Source organism: Epinephelus fuscoguttatus, linkage group LG3 (genome assembly GCF_011397635.1).
Source record: "Epinephelus fuscoguttatus linkage group LG3, E.fuscoguttatus.final_Chr_v1".
Taxonomy (NCBI): domain Eukaryota; kingdom Metazoa; phylum Chordata; class Actinopteri; order Perciformes; family Serranidae; genus Epinephelus; species Epinephelus fuscoguttatus.
In genome coordinates, this window is record NC_064754.1 from 21974546 (window position 1) to 21990610 (window position 16065).

General features: G+C 41.1%; 1 protein-coding gene across 1 annotated transcript in view; it reads right to left on the reverse strand.

Annotated features, from left to right (window-relative positions):
- Positions 1-7978: 7978 nt before the first annotated feature.
- The window catches only part of tbc1d9 (TBC1 domain family, member 9 (with GRAM domain)), a 30092-nt gene continuing 22005 nt past the window's right edge, over positions 7979-16065 (reverse strand). The window contains exons 13-21 of the mRNA XM_049571547.1: positions 15875-16004; positions 15395-15493; positions 15131-15199; positions 14419-14659; positions 14204-14269; positions 13934-14020; positions 11970-12038; positions 10932-11035; positions 7979-9483 (exon numbers count right to left, since the gene is read on the reverse strand). Coding sequence (XP_049427504.1) covers positions 8674-9483; positions 10932-11035; positions 11970-12038; positions 13934-14020; positions 14204-14269; positions 14419-14659; positions 15131-15199; positions 15395-15493; positions 15875-16004 — 1675 coding nt within the window. The 3' untranslated portion in view covers positions 7979-8673. The remainder of the gene's footprint in view (positions 9484-10931; positions 11036-11969; positions 12039-13933; positions 14021-14203; positions 14270-14418; positions 14660-15130; positions 15200-15394; positions 15494-15874; positions 16005-16065) is intronic.

The window sequence follows — 16065 nt, forward strand, 5'->3', positions numbered from 1 at the left end:
CACTTACTTTTTTTTTTGAAAAGCTTTTGGGGGGGCGTAGTGACGTGAAGTAGAGACTGAAGTTCAGTATGGATCAGATAAGAACTTTGCGTCACAGCATGTTGGCCTCTCAGCAGTTTGGCAGTGAAGGTGCCTCTTTCATAAGACTCTTCCCTAAATCCAACCGTTGCAGTTTCTCATGCATCATAGAACTTTGAAACAGAAAATTTGATTTTGGGGAAAAAGAAACAGGGATGAACATGCGACCTTATTCCTACAACACTCAGTTGCTTGTTTGAACTACTGGGGCTAAAATTAACACAGCCGAATACAACAGTCCTGCAATAAATCCTTCAGGAAAGTTACAGTATAATGTTCATGTTTGGTTCAAACTGTTTAGGAGTTAATGGTCATTTTGGAGGCTGTAGTTTGTGGTGCTGTTGAGTTGTTTGTGTTACATTGAGAGGTGTTCCTAATATTTTGGCCATTATCACCAATATTTTAGTTGAATGCAGAGGAATACTTTTAAAAGTTAAATCTGCCTCTCTAAAATTGAACATAGGGCTATGACCTTCACCATGGTAGGAAGTATTGTAGGCCTGTTGTATTAGACTGCATTCATCTTAGCAAGGTGTACCAAATAACTGAAATTATGATAATTAGTTTGAAGCTTCTGTGTACGACATTCAGAGTATCAATATAGCAGCAAGCCACAATTGGCTGTGTAAAGATATAGTGAAGTAATGGCGTCCTGAGCAGAGATGAAGTAAGATTCTTTGTGTGTGCTGTAGTCTAAACTTCTCGGTTCATTGTTGTGGTAGCCGGTCTAGACATGTGCATGTGAATCCTTGTGAGTGTGCCCCACTGGGTAGTTTATCGCACGGCACTTAAACGTCAGTTACTGCTGATAACACTTGACTGACTGACGGTGGTGGAACAGCACTGTTGTAGAAGCACAACAACCACAATGTGGTTCCACCCCCTGGTTAACACAGTTAGCTCTGTCAGCATGAAACCAAAAAAGTTCCACTTCTGGATATAAATGACCCAATTTTACATGTTGTTCAGCCCATTGAGCAAGCACACCAGAGACGAGAGACATGACGTACCCCAGAGGTTGTGATTCCACAGTTTGGCCATTATGTCAAATTTACTTCAGAGCTTGGAGCTGTCCTGTGGGCATGGTTAGCTGCTGGCCACTGGAACAGCTTTCTCCATAAGAGCTGTGTTGAGGCAATCCGGGCTCAGACTCTGAATCATAGATATGCTCTGAATGTTACCTACAGCTCCTTCACAAAATAAAATAATGTTAAATATTGGAGAAAACATTGATTTTATGTTTGAGATAGTTAAACAGGAGCCAAAGCACAAGAGAGAAAACCAGATTCTAAAGCTTCTTATCAGCTGTCTTTGTCATCATGTCTCTAATAATACCAGTAACTATTAAAAAGAAACATTTAATATCCATATTTGATAGATATGATAAAACTTTACAAGACTCTTGTCTTTTGAGGTTTTAAGAATTTCTTGGAATCAAAACAGTGAGACAACCCCAGTAGAGATAAGAAATATGTAATCTGTCCTATTTTACAATGATTGTTTTTGATAGATTAATCATTTATAACTTTCATGTGTCTGAGAGGGGAAGCCTCTTTAAAATGTGCTGAACGTCCTGTTTTAAGTGAGCTCACTTTGCTGTGATTGGTCAACCTGAGCCACATCCCCAATCTGTTTGGTCTACAGAGAGAGACAGAGAAAGGCCCTGTTACCAACTGAGGTTTGATACAGCTGTACTCAAGGTACATGTTTTCTCTTTCCCTCTGAATTTTAGGAGTAGAAGTATAATGTGACATGAAAACAAAATATCCAAGTAAAGGCAAGTACCTCAAATTAGTACTTGAGAACAGAACTTGAGTAAAAGTACAGAGTTACATTCAACCACAGTGAACAAGATAAATGTGCATGTGCTTTCACAGTGAGCATGTTTGTTGTATTAATACTCCCTGTGGACTATATCAGTGGTGAAAGAAGTATTTAGATCCTTTAACTTAAGTTAACAAAATAATACCAGTAAGTGTAGTGTAAAGATACTTTGTTACAAATCCTGCATTAAGTTAAAGGGCCAGTGTGTAAAATGGGTAGAAAACAGTGACATCAGTGGTCAAATTCTAGATTGCAGGGCTCACTCGCTCACCCCTCCCGTCGGGTAAATGACGGTGGCCTCGTAGGGACAAAAAGCCTTGCGCACAAGTTTTTCAGGAGTAGGTCTATCTAGTGATGAGGTGAATATTTATTTAGAAATCTAAACCATGTTACGATATTGTAATGAATCACTCACGAGCAGGAGACCAGAGGAGTGTTCGGGAAAAAGGCCAGTTTATTTGAGCACTCCAAAAACTCCGGTAACACTCCAGGGGGTAAAAGACTCCGTCCCAAACTCTGACTCTTCTAGCGTAACACACACACTTCATACACACATACTCGTTTACCATACCGAGTGGGCACCCCCCCTCCCCTCTCTGCTCCACCAATCTCCAGCCCGCACACTGCCTGACAGCGTAGCTGATAAACAGAGCTCAGCTGTTTATTTAGCCTAGCAATATCTCCGGACTATAGCAGCTGCAATGGACGACTTTGAACGTGATTTTGAAGAGTTTCTTGTAGCGGACACAGACCCAGAGCCATACCTGTTTGAGCCGGAGCATACAGATGAGGAACTCCATGTGTTTGATGCTGAGCGGGCGAGAAGAGAGGCTGAATGCACAGAATGGGATTCGGTGCTACTGCTACCATCGTTGGGGAGATATATCATCAGGAGGAAAAGCGCTGCAGAGAGTGCATCACAAGGAGTGAAGTTGCATCTTCTTTTCCTCGCAGATGACGGTTCGGTTCATTCTCTCCTGTTGCGTGGTAAGTGTGGTCCATTCGCAAACTTTATAACTAAAAAAACCTTTCACTACTTTCTATGATGAACTACTAACACTCTGCTGTTTCCTCCTCCTTCTTCCTTCCTCCCGCTGTCTTCGTTGGTTTATTTATACACGCGAAACGCGTTCTCTGGCTGGCTGGATTGTCCGCTCAGTCTGCCGTACATACATGGCGGCGCAAGATGGCGACCCCTCTAAAGCAAGGCCCTTGCTATATATATATATAAAAGCATAATTATAAGGCTACGAAAACCAAACAAATTTTATTTTATAGCGATTATACACTTGTATAAACATATTAATGGGTAGAATATTCAGATTCAGATTCAGATTGACAATAAATCATGCCAAATATTACACACTGGCCCTTTAACTAAAATATGAGAGTTATTAACATTTGTTTAAATTTTTTTTTAAAAAGGTAAAAGTACTCATTATGCAATGTCACAAACCAAACACTTTAAAGTGTACTCCTCAAAAGTGCTTAACCTCAATTTAGCATTCACAAACTACAAGAGTCACAAACCAGATTGATCATATTTAAAGGGCCAGTGTGTAATATTTGGCATGGTTTATTGTCAGTCTGAATCTGAATCTTCTACCCATTAATATGTTTATACAAGTGTATAATCGCTATAAAATAAAATTCGTTTGGTTTTCGTAGCCTTATAATTATGCTTTCATATATATATATATATATATATATATATATATATAATGAATATAATATAGAATGAACCCGAACCGACATCTGCGAGGAAAAGAAGATGCAACTTCACTCCTTGTGATGCACTCTCTGCTGCACTTTTCCTCCTGATGATATATCTCCCCAGCGATGGTAGCAGTAGCACCGAATCCCATTCTGTGCATTCAGCCTCTCTTCTCACCTGCTCAGCATCAAACACATGGAGTTCCTCATCTGTATGCTCCGGCTCAAACAGGTATGGCTCTGGGTCTGTGTCCGCTACAAGAAACTCTTCAAAATCACGTTCAAAGTCGTCCATTGCAGCTACTATAGTCCGGAGATATTGCTAGGCTAAATAAAGAGCTGAGCTCTGTTTACAGGCTATGCTGTCAGTCAGTGTGCGGGCTGGAGATTGATGGAGCAGAGAGGGGAGGGGGGTCCCCACTCGGTATGGTAAACGAGTATGTGTGTATGAAGTGTGTGTGTTACGCTAGAAGAGTCAGAGTTTGGGACGGAGTCTTTTACCCCCTGGAGTGTTACTGGAGTTTTTGGAGTGCTCAAATAAACTGGCCTTTTTCCTGAACGCTCCTCTGGTCTCCTGCTCATGAGGGATTCATTACAATATCGTAGCATGGTTTAGATTTTTAAATAAATATTCACCTCATCACTAGATAGACCTACTCCTGAAAAACTCGTACGCAAGGCTTTTTGTCCCTACGAGGCCACCGTCATTTACCCGACGGGAGGGGTGAGCGAGTGAGCCCTGCAATCTAGAATTTGACCACTGATGTCACTGTTTTCAACCCATTTTACACACTGGCCCTTTAACAAATCAAGCCTAATGTGTTACACTAAGGCAATCTTTAGCCTCACCTTAGCCTATGGATCGGACAAGCCCCCATTTGTCACCAACTGGCTCAGTGAATGTGACAAGAAGGGAGTCCACACAAAAGGTTTACTTAAAACAAGACAAATTTATTAAACTAAAATTAACTTAAATAATCAATGGAGTGTGTTGGTCAGCAAAGTCAGTTACGAAAGCCATGCATGGGTGAGTGTCAGGTGTGCTGTGGAGGTACTGAAGGTGTAAAAAAAACCAAAGCTGCTCGGTGGATGTCAGCTGAAGGAGGGGAGAGACCGAGTGAACAGAAGAGGCAGCTTTTATAGCCTGGAAGCCCAGATGAGCCTAATCAAGGTAACAGCCCTCCCATGTCAGCCAACTTTCTGATGAGGCTGGCTGGAACATTGTCCAAGACAGTGGGAGGGGCATCACAGCAACAAAATGGTCCCTGTGAGTACTATAAGATTAGATTATGGTTACTAATACATGAACATGTGAGCACCATTTTAATGTTGCAGCTGATTTAATCAATACCCAGTGGTGCAAAGTAACTAAGTACATTGTACACTTACTCAAGCACTGTACTTAAGTACAATGTTGAGGTACTTTATTTTTAATTTTCTGCTACTTTATACTTCTACTTAACTGCATCTCAAACATTGTACTTTTCATTCCAGTGATTTTATTTGATAACTTTAGTTACTTTGTAGAGTCAGATTAATGACACAAAATATAATCAAGGAATAAATTCTAAGATAAGGTAAAACTCAACTGGTTCATTGGGGGTAAATTCACAAGCTACCCAACAGTATACACAGTAATTAGCATTAACTCCACACGCTGCAACATTAAAGGACCAGTGTGCACGATTTAGTAGCTCTTTGCACTGAGGTTTCAGATTGCAACCACCTGAATATCCTCCAGTCTGAGAAGCTACAGTGGCCTTTAAATAATTTAAAAATGTGGCTGGCCCTATTTGGAGCCAATATTTGTTTGTCTGTTCTGGGCTACTGTAGAAACATGGCGGACTCTGTTGAAGAGGACCTGCTCCATATGTAAATATAAACCGCTCATTCTAAGGTAACGAAAACATGATGACTATTAGTTTCAGGTGGTTAAACACTAACAAAAATGTAGTTTTAAATATTCAGTTTCTGCCAGTAGATCTCCCTAAATCCTTCACACTGGACCCTCAAAGTAATGTTTACATTAAAGCAGCTGTGCAGGACTTTTTACCATTTATAAAACTGTCCCTAGTTCGTGTCACCTCCCCTTGAAGATCCGCATATTTATTTGAACACAACAGTGACAAAAAAAGCCTTTCTCTATATGGCTATTTAGCGCAGCCTCGGTCGGGTCAGACACAGCGGAAGTCAGCAAACCAGAATACGGCACCTGGAGGTGGAAGTAAGTCTGCACGCCCGCAGCGGCCCGCAACCATGAAACCACAGAAGAACAAAGAGCCATGTTTACAGAGAGTGTTCTTCGAGTAAGCGGTATGCAACGGGCATTGCTGAACACATAACAGTTTTACCAGATGTATCTTTAAGGACTTGGTTGTACTTTCGATGTCATGGCGGATAAAGAAGGAACACCATCTAAAAGAAAAAGAACAGAAGAAGGCTAAACAAGACAGTGATAAGGCTCGAGCCCAAATGTGTGTAAACCTCGGTCGGGTATTCACCAAGTGGAGAGAGCTGAGAATTTGAAAGGTTTTAAAACTGATCCCGAGTTGGCCCTTTTCCTAATCGACAGGTATGTAATTTTTGTTTTTATTTAGAGAATATACCGCAACTTGTTAGACGCTGTTTCACTTCAATATATGACGACATGGAAGTTATAAGCAAGCTAAATGTAACGTTAGCTGATGTGAACCGCTTTTGTCTAGTAACGTTACAACAAACACCACAAAATTATCTGTGACTGTGACCATGAACATAAATATACAGCAGGCAGTTGTCCTCAGTTTATAAGAAATTCAGAGCTACACCAGAACATTCATGATTTTCCTCTTGCTCTCCAAAACAAATGCATGCGTTAATTGCCGGTTGCAGTCGAGATACGAATGAAGCCAAATGCCGGCTGCAGTCGGAATTTTACACCACCAGGCTGTGGGTGTCATACCTCTTCGACCAAAGGGGGTGCTATAATCAACAAAAACGTAAAGTTCCGCACAACTGCTTTAATACAAAAATGATTATGCTCTAGTAACATGTTACTCTGAGATGGGCCATATTGCTGAGTGCCTTTGTTAACTTTCAAGGTTCAGTGTGTAGGATTTATGGGAATATTTCAACAGAAATGGAAATGAAAATTAATCAATAAGTATGAAAATAAGAATGGTTGTTTCGTTACCTTAGAACAAGCCTTTTAATGGCTACATACAGAGTAGGTCCTCTTTACGTAGTCTACCATGTTGTTCTACAGTAGCCCAGAATGGACAAACCAAACAGTGGCTTTAGACAGGGCCATTCACATTTTGCGTTGGCCACCGCGGTTCTCCTACATGCTTGGCACACGGGAGAAGTTTCAGTTGATTGCAATCTGCAACCTCACCACTAGATGCCACTAAATCCTACACACTAGACCTTTAAGTATAGTTTGATGCCAATACTTTTGCACGTGTCCCTATACTTTTTGTACTGAAGTTAAATTCTAAATGGAATTCTAAATTCTAAAAAGGACTATTTCTACACTGTGCTATTGCTAGTGTTACAATCTGAGTAGTTCTCCTACTGCTGTATACAAAATACATTATCTTTTGGAAACTGATCTTATGTTTTGTATATACAATCTTAATCTGCAAATTAAAAACTAACTTTAGCTGTCAAATAAATGCAGTTGAGAAGAATAGTATGTTTCCCTTCTCCTGAAATTTAGTGGAATATGAGTGAAAACTAACATGAAAATAAAAATAGTACAGTTCAAATAGCTTCAAAATGTACTTAGTAACATTTTACTTTACTAGAGTCACACTAGTCAGTGTCAGTTATTTAAATAATGTGAAATATCTGTGAATAACAGCTTAAACTAGTTCAAAAACAAAAAAATGGTAATACAATTTCTGCATCTGTGAATCATATTTCACAACTAAAATTGATGTCTTAAGTAAATAAATGAATGGTAGGACATAAGATCTAACACCAGATGGCAGCAACACTCGGTGTTTTATGTCACATGGTAGCACTCAGTCTGATGAAGTCAATAAAAAAGGCTTGAGGCACTGTTCTGTGCAGCTTCGAATCAATCGTACTGTTACTTTAATTAGATGGAGTGATACACAATGCATCAGAATCCAGAGTAATAATACCTGGACATTTAAAATAATAATAAAAAAAAAATATTCACATAAAAAAACAGCAATGTAAAAATGTACAGAGCAAAAAGGTTAAAACATGTTAAGAAAAAAAGGCCATAATATATTAGTGGATCACATTATGTTGTAAACGTACAGAAAGTGCAGGTCCTTCATTCAACAGTAGTGTAATCATCGTTTCTTAGGACACGTTGATTCCTCAGCCATCAGGTGTGTTTTCTTTTGAGTCCAAAAAAAAAAAAAAAAAAAAAAAAAAGATTGCGATTACCAATAAATAGCGGGGGAAACGGCAGTTATTGGGAATATTATTTTAGTGAGTGTAGGTATAGGAAGTCGTAGGTGTGTGTCTATGTGTGGGTGTGTGTGGAAAGCCAAAGTGACATAATAATATGTACATGAAAATTCATTCATCGTTGAATTTTCACAGCTTCGTTTTCTATCTGTATTGTCATTCGATGAAGAAATCAAAAACGTTTTGTGATTAACAGCAAATGGAATTGTAAAGTAAGGAAGCGATAGTTTGTTAGGTGATCGTACGTAGACTATCATTATCCCAGTTTGGAACTGTAATGTTTCTGTGGACATTTACATCTACATCGCCTAGTACTAGAGATTACAATATTAACACCTATGCATAATATCTTTATAAAGAACAGCTACTACAGTACATGTACACACTGATTTCATCTGAGCAAACCCTAATATTAACGTCCAATTCTCTCTCAGCTGGACAGAATCTGGTGATTGTTATAATAAAAGTCTTTCACATCTGGTAAAATTTGTCGCTAAGAGCAGTTTTTGGTCACATTCATTCAGCTATCATACACATACACTGACCTTCATTGTCCTCTAAAACTCAGCGAGACATTTATACACAATGACTGATGATCACATTTCCCTTTTAAAAAGTCTGTGTGTGAAATCTTTAGCCAGATAGTGAGATCTCATAGTCACTTGTCGACAGCGAGGGGCGCCCAACTTTCCGCACATTCTTGGCATTAGTTATACGAGCAGCCACCTCCACTGGCTTCTCAAAATAATGCACCAGGGCCTGCTCAGTGAGCACCGAGGCCAGGAACTGCTCAAACGTGATGGCCCAGTCTTTATCAATGCTTGTGCTGTGAGGCAGCCCTCTGTCATGGGGTCCACCACCGTGGGGCTGGTTACCTCTTTCACCGCTGGGGCCGCTGTCGCTGCGCACCAGCACTGTGTCGTCTGCAATGTCCTCGCACTGCAGCTTCTCATCCAGCTCGTGGGAGCCTGCGCTGAGCACCGAGTAAGACGACATCGAAGTGTCATCTTTAGTTTCATCATCCGAGATAAGCATGGCGGACGACATGCCTGTGTCTTTGGGAGACGAGTCCTCCAGCTTGATGTCTTGCATAGGTGGCAGCTGCTCGCTCCCTTCGTCCCCTTTCCCCTCCTCACAAGGGCTTGGCTTGGTCTCCAGACCTGCAGAAGCAAAGCCGTCGCCCTGGCCCCGCTGCTGGAACACGCCATCGAGCACGGCCTCCTGGGTGGTTTTGGGATCTGTGGCATCTCTTGTACACAGGCTCGGCTCTGATTTATTCTCCATGTTGTGGTCCTTTCTGCCAGTGGAGGAGAAGAGCTTTCCCACCTCTCCCATCTCCAGCAGCAGACTGGTGACTGTCGCTGTGGCGTGATAGAGCTCCTGCTCTGCAACGTCCTCGCTGAACATGCTGTAGAGGGTCTTGCAAAGCTCGATAAACTGGCTCTGGAAAAGAAACATAAGAGATCAGTTATACCCCAATGTGACTCGTCTGTTTCTTATGCACAATTTTTGAAGTCAACTTGTGGCCTGCTGTTGCCGTAAAATCCATTTATCCATTTGTTTGCCTGTGTATTTATTTTTAGTGTAATACACTTTCTGTACTCTTGGTGGCAGTAATCAATTCTGGGACTGCATTTATACAGAAAGGGTAGTTGCAGTCAGGTGTGTGGCATGCCAGGGGGAAGCATACAGATATTTGACCATGATAGTGACGTCTGCAGGTAGCATGGCAGTACCTCAAAGTGTGGTTAGGCTACTATACTGTGGGATTGACGATGATCTACAGGGATGGAGAAAAGATATCTGCCCGAGGACATTCCGGTTTGTGCGTTACAGCTGATGCCTGCTGTACATTTCAATTACGTTCCCCAACACTACAGCACCAGTAACTTAATGGAAAGCCACTGTAGTTGCTATGTGACTACGGTGCGGGGGAAAGATTAGTCACAGTGCAGAGAACTGCTCGGAAAAAAACTGCAAATTAAGGTAGTTTTCTTTGTGACATAAACATGTCATAATGCTGAAGAGCTGCTGGGTGACTGGCTGTACATGTTTGACATCACAGCAGTTTAGGAATCAAATAAAAAACTGGTTTGCAGCCATCAAGAGGGCCCATGTAAACATCGTTGGGGGTGTCAGCCAAACAGGCCCTGGTCCCCCGAGTCAAATCACACTTATGTCTGCTCTACCAATTTCACAACCAGTGGGAATAATTAACGAATGTCCTACTAACAACTCATATAATAATGGTATAATAGTGACACTCTGAGCCTGTGTTTGGTCTTTTATTGGTGGTCATTAAAAGCTCAGCCTTGGCCAGTTCAAAGTAGCTGTACTTTAATTACTTCTTTAAGCTAGTGAGATGTAGTGGTATTACGTAAAACAACCTCAGGCATGATTAAAGGTTTTCTCTAATATCTTGGGCTTCAAAATAATTAAACACCATGTTGGCATCATTATTCTCCAATCAAAATGATCTCAAGGCTATGAAATTAAACAGAAAGGATGAAAAACCGATGCTCACTTAGGACTTTAGAGTCTAGAGACCAGAGACCTGACAGAGAATACACACCCCCTTTACCGCAAACAAAGCTGGCAGCGATCGTGTGATGTCACATTGACTACGCTAATAGCGATTTCCCTGAAGCATTCCTAAATGCTTAACCGGTTATATCAACAAGCACATGCACTTTGACTTGTCACATTACGGGCATGAGCCATATGGTTGCACTGTTGTGTGTGTGTGTGTGTGTGTGTGTGTGTGTTTTTGTCGACACTCCTTGTGATAATATGTTTTGTTGTTGAGGCAATTTTCCAAAATGACTTTGAATGATATGGTAATAAATTATTGAATCTTGATATAAAACCAAAGACAGAGGGTGAAGTCTTACCTGATTCAGCTTGGGGAGGTCTTTTGTGTTTTCTAGTTTAGGTTTTGTCTCCTGGTTCCACAGTTTCAGGTAATGGCGATATTCAGGAGTGTTCAGTTTCTTCACTGTAACATGTACACAACGTGTTACTAACATATCAGAGTATCTCAGGCACAAACTCCTATTTTGGTTTTAAAAAAGCATGAAGATGTAACCAGTGTCTGACTTTATGATATAAGCATAGAGCTGATCATAATTTTTCCCCTGGTACAGTAAACACAAATCTTCATATATATATATATATATATATATATATATATATATATATATATACATATATATATATATATATATATATATATATCACCATGTCAGCTCCATCGTCAAGACCTCCTACTTCCACCTCTGCCGCATCGCCAAAATCAGACACTACCTCTCTCCCCCTGCTGCGGAATCCCTCATCCACGCCTTCATCTCCTCCCGCCTCGACTATTGCAACTCCCTCCTCACTGGCATCACCTCCCATTCCCTCCATAGACTCCTAATGGTTCAAAACTCTGCGGCCCGCCTCCTTACCCACACCCGGTCCCGTGAACACATCACTCCCGTTCTCCACTCCCTCCATCGGCTCCCCATCAAACAACGCATCAACTTTAAAATCCTTCTCCTCACTTTCAAAGATCTTCACCCACCCGACTATGGAACTCCCTCCCCCAACCTGTTCGCCACTCTCCCTCACTTCCCATATTCAAATCCCGCCTGAAAACCTACCTCTTCTCCCAAGCCTTCGACCTCCCCTACCCCTAACCACCTCCACCCCACTGACTGTTCCTATACCACCTGTGTTACATCCCATCATTTCTTTTGTTCACTATGTTGTCTTCTGCTTGTTCCCCCATTTGTCACTACCCCTTTTGTGTTACTATGTAAGCGTCTTTGGGTCATTGAAAAGCGCTATACAAATTAAATGTATTATTATTATTATTATTATTATTATTATTATTATTATATTCTGCATTTATATATATGTTGTTTCCAATAACTGACTATGCTGCTCACCTTTTTCAGTCTTAAATGTAACTCTGACGAATCCATCATCCCGTTCACCTCTGCACTTTGAGTCGTGACCTGAGAAGAGAGGATCAAACATCATTTGTTAACTTAAAGTAGTCAAATTATCCATTACTCCAAATAATGCTGCAACAATTAGTCAATTGAAAGGAAGTTAAATTGACAACTACTTTGATAATAGATTAATCATTCCAGTCAATTTTGAAACAAAAATGTCAACATTTGCCGGTTCCAGATTCTTAAATGTCAACATTTGCTGTTGCCTAGATACTTTATTCATCCCGAGGGAAATTCACATCTTCCAGCAGTATCCACAGATTTAAGATAAAAAGATCAGAAAAATAACACTTTAAAAAAGGCATGCAGTAAATACTGCTAATAAACAAATGTCTTAAAGAGCACGGTGTGCAGTGTGTAATAACGTAGAACACAGACTCTCCGGCTGGAGTTAAAGAGCCGCATGGCGTAGGGGAGGAACGACTTCCTCAGTCTGTTAGTGGAGCAGGACTGTGATCGTAGCCCGTCACTGAAACTGCTCATTTGCTTGTGGATGGTACTGTGCAGTGGATTGTCTATGACTGACAGGAGCCTGCTCAGCGCCCGTCTCTCTGCCATGGATGTCAGGCTGTCCAGCTCAGTACCCACAACAGAGCCCGCTTTCCTCACTATCTAGTCGTGAGGCGTCCCTCTTCTTGATGCTGCCTCCACAGCACACCACTGCATAGAAAAGGGCGCTTGCCACAACAGTCTGATAGAACATCAGCAACAGTTTTTTGCAGATGTTTTTTGCATGAATTATGGCCGCAACTTCCAACACCAGACCAGAACCAGTGTTGGTTGTGATAAACTAACAGTATGCTAATTACAGTTTGTGGAGCCACTGGGAGAGGAAATAAAACATGTGGAACACACCATCTGTTGAACCTCAGATGGGATAACCTGATCGTACCTCTAAGTTACAGCACTCTGCAGGGACATTTTAGAAAATGCTAATTTAACACTAGTTAAATAAATGTAACATAGAACAAAATACTGTAACAAAGCAGTATTTACTAAACTAAAGGTGAGTTACTTTGTAAAAGAACTGTTGTCAGTGGTTAGCCACCAAGATTAGCCACAGGACTAACCATAGATTAGAAGTTGCACCTATTATCACTTCTACAGTTGCAGGAATAACCTGGATATTTTATTTTCTTACTTCCACACTACATACTGCAGGTTCTTGATCATACAGTATATACACAGAGTCCTACTATACTTCTCTACACCCAGGACAGGGTGTCGTGTAACAGTGTATCATCATCAGTGCCTTATAAAAATTTAATTATCCAAACAACAGCTTTCAGATGAACAAAGGTGTTTGAGGCAGTTTCTTTGTCTTCTGCATATTAAGCACAGGGTGCTCCTGCAGCCCTAAGCCTTACACACATAATGTAATTTGTGTACACATTTCAGTGCCTTTCAGCACACTGTCAGTGTGCACAATGCAGGCTGCATGCTCCGTCTGCGGTTTCAAGGTTAATACAACCACAATTTTCCCTGCAAATCACATGAGATGCTATAACCACAAAAACAGATTTCACTCGTGCAAATTGTCAAGAAAACAGGCCAACAAATGACTTAGGGGGAAATCTCTTTGACAAAATAAGTGATCATGTGTCATTGTGAGTTTTTTTGTTTTCATGTACTTTTGTTTGATTTATCTTTTTACTATACAATTTCTCTTTTTATCTGTCACCTGCTGGATGTCTTTTATCTTGAGTTACATGGTTCTGGGTGGGGTAAAGTGGTTATAAAATGTTATGTTAATAAGAGGGCTAAAAAAATTGGGACACCCTGTCAAAGTGTTGGGACATACAGTGCTCATGTTGATATATGGTTATGTCATTGTGCTTAAGGAAAGGATGTAATCAAAGCAACACAAATTGGATGACAAAGTAAGTTGATCTTACCGATGGACGTTTCTGGAGTGATGTCTTCAAAGAAATACTGCGTGGCCTCAAAGGCAGAGTCAGGCTCTTCCTGTTCATGAGTGACTTCTGGGAAAACACAATTTCAGAAAATTAAATGGGCTTGTGACAAAATTCTGTCAACCTTTCTCTGTCATTATATGACACCTCTTTTCTGTGCAGCTAATAATCCTGCTCCACTGATAAAACATATTTTCTGTAGTTTCCTAAAGTCGACTTTCTGAGATCAGTGAACTGAACTGATGCACTCACCAGGTATGACGTGCATCTTGTAGAGGAGCTTCAGCTTCTCAGTGAGGTCCCCGTGATAGAGGACGCCTAAAACACATCAACAAGCTTCAGATTACGGACATGTCTGAACTGCTTCAATCATTACAGCATCAATTTGTCAGCTGAGCAGCTATGATACAAACCATTACTACCGAAGAATATTTACAAGGACACATGCCCAATCATACTGTACTTACCAAGGCCATTAATAAACTCCCGAAAATTGATGAGAGCATCTCCATTTTGGTCGAGGAGACGGAAGAAGCGCAAAGCCAGGGGGTCTGAGTGGGATCCGTTGGCCCAGGGGAACAGAAGATTGAACAGGCCTTTGAACTGCTCCACGTCAATGCGGTACTGCTCCAGGTAGGGCAGGCTGGGGTCGTGACGCTCCGTGGGGTTGCTGCTGCCGCCCCAGTAGCAGCTGGTCAGGTGCTCAGCCTGAGGAGAGGAGGAGAGGCGTGAGGACTGTGGTATCATATGCAAATCAATCCCATTTAAATATAAACTTTAAAAAAAAACCACAAGCATACATAAATAGGTAGATTTTAAAGATAAATGTCATGAAACAATAAATTTTAGCATAGTTTCATTGTCACGTTTGTGAAACACACTTTGACTGCATGTTCGGAAGCATTTCACTCTTAAAGTGATAAGATGTTACTTCAGGGACCTCCATCTGAAAAGATTTTGGGCTTTTACACATGATTAAGACCAGGACTCTGGACCCCTGGTTTGGAACCACTGTTGTCAAGGAAGATGGCTGGAGTGCTAATGTAAGGATTCACAGGCTATGATTTATTTTCTCTGTAAAGATTAAAAGAGGGTTGGATTTCCTGCCTGTATCTCACCTTTAGTGTGGCGGCAGAAGGTGCAGAGTCCCACAACATGAATATGTAAGATGCAACTCACCTTGAAGAGAACATAGAGCTCCTCCAACTCGTCAATACTGAAGGCAGTCTCTGTTACAATAGTCCTGACCTTAAACACAACATAATTACATTAAGTAAAAATAGAACATAGAGAATATTATTAAGCATGAAGAGAGAGCATCTACCAGTGACTAGAATGCAAGACTAAGACTTTAAATTGGTGAGTCGCCTGATTACTATTCTGCTGTCTGCACGACAGGGTTGAGCGAGAACATTGTCGTAAATAGAGTCGGTGCGTCCTTACCACGTTGCGTTTAGTTGTATCTTCAATGGTCTGGATGACCCTCAGTCTCTGTTTGAAACGCATCTGTTCGATCACATCTGCACGGATTGAACCGAATTTCTGACACAAAAGGAGAAGAACAAAGAGAGATGAAAATGGGTCAATCCAGCTGTGATGTTATGCAAAGTCTGTTATCACAGTGGAAACAACCAGGACAGCTGGAGACAGCTGTGAGATTGTGAGGAGACAGCTGGGCTTTTCAGCGAGATACATTTAAAGTAAAATAAATTACAGTTCAAATCATATAAACTGAAAACATACTGCATTTTATTGAAAGCAGTAACATTCCAGCCTTCTTGAGGAAGGAGATGAATGACTCAATTCGATTAGGAAGCACTTAAAACACAGCAGATTTGTGCTTTTCCCCCGCATGTCTCAACACCAAACACAGAGGAGGACACAGTTTTACACACACACACACACACACATTAGGTTAAATACCTCGTAGGAGCTGCGGACCAGCTTGAAGATGTCGACCTCTGGATGGGGTTCTCCATTGTCTGTCAGTAAGGAGTGCAGGTGGGGGATGGGAGGGAGGGTGCTGTCCTTATTGGTCACACTGTCCAAATATCTACAACACACAAATGATGTAGGGTAATATTTGTGTTTCCACAGTGACTCCTGAGGCATTA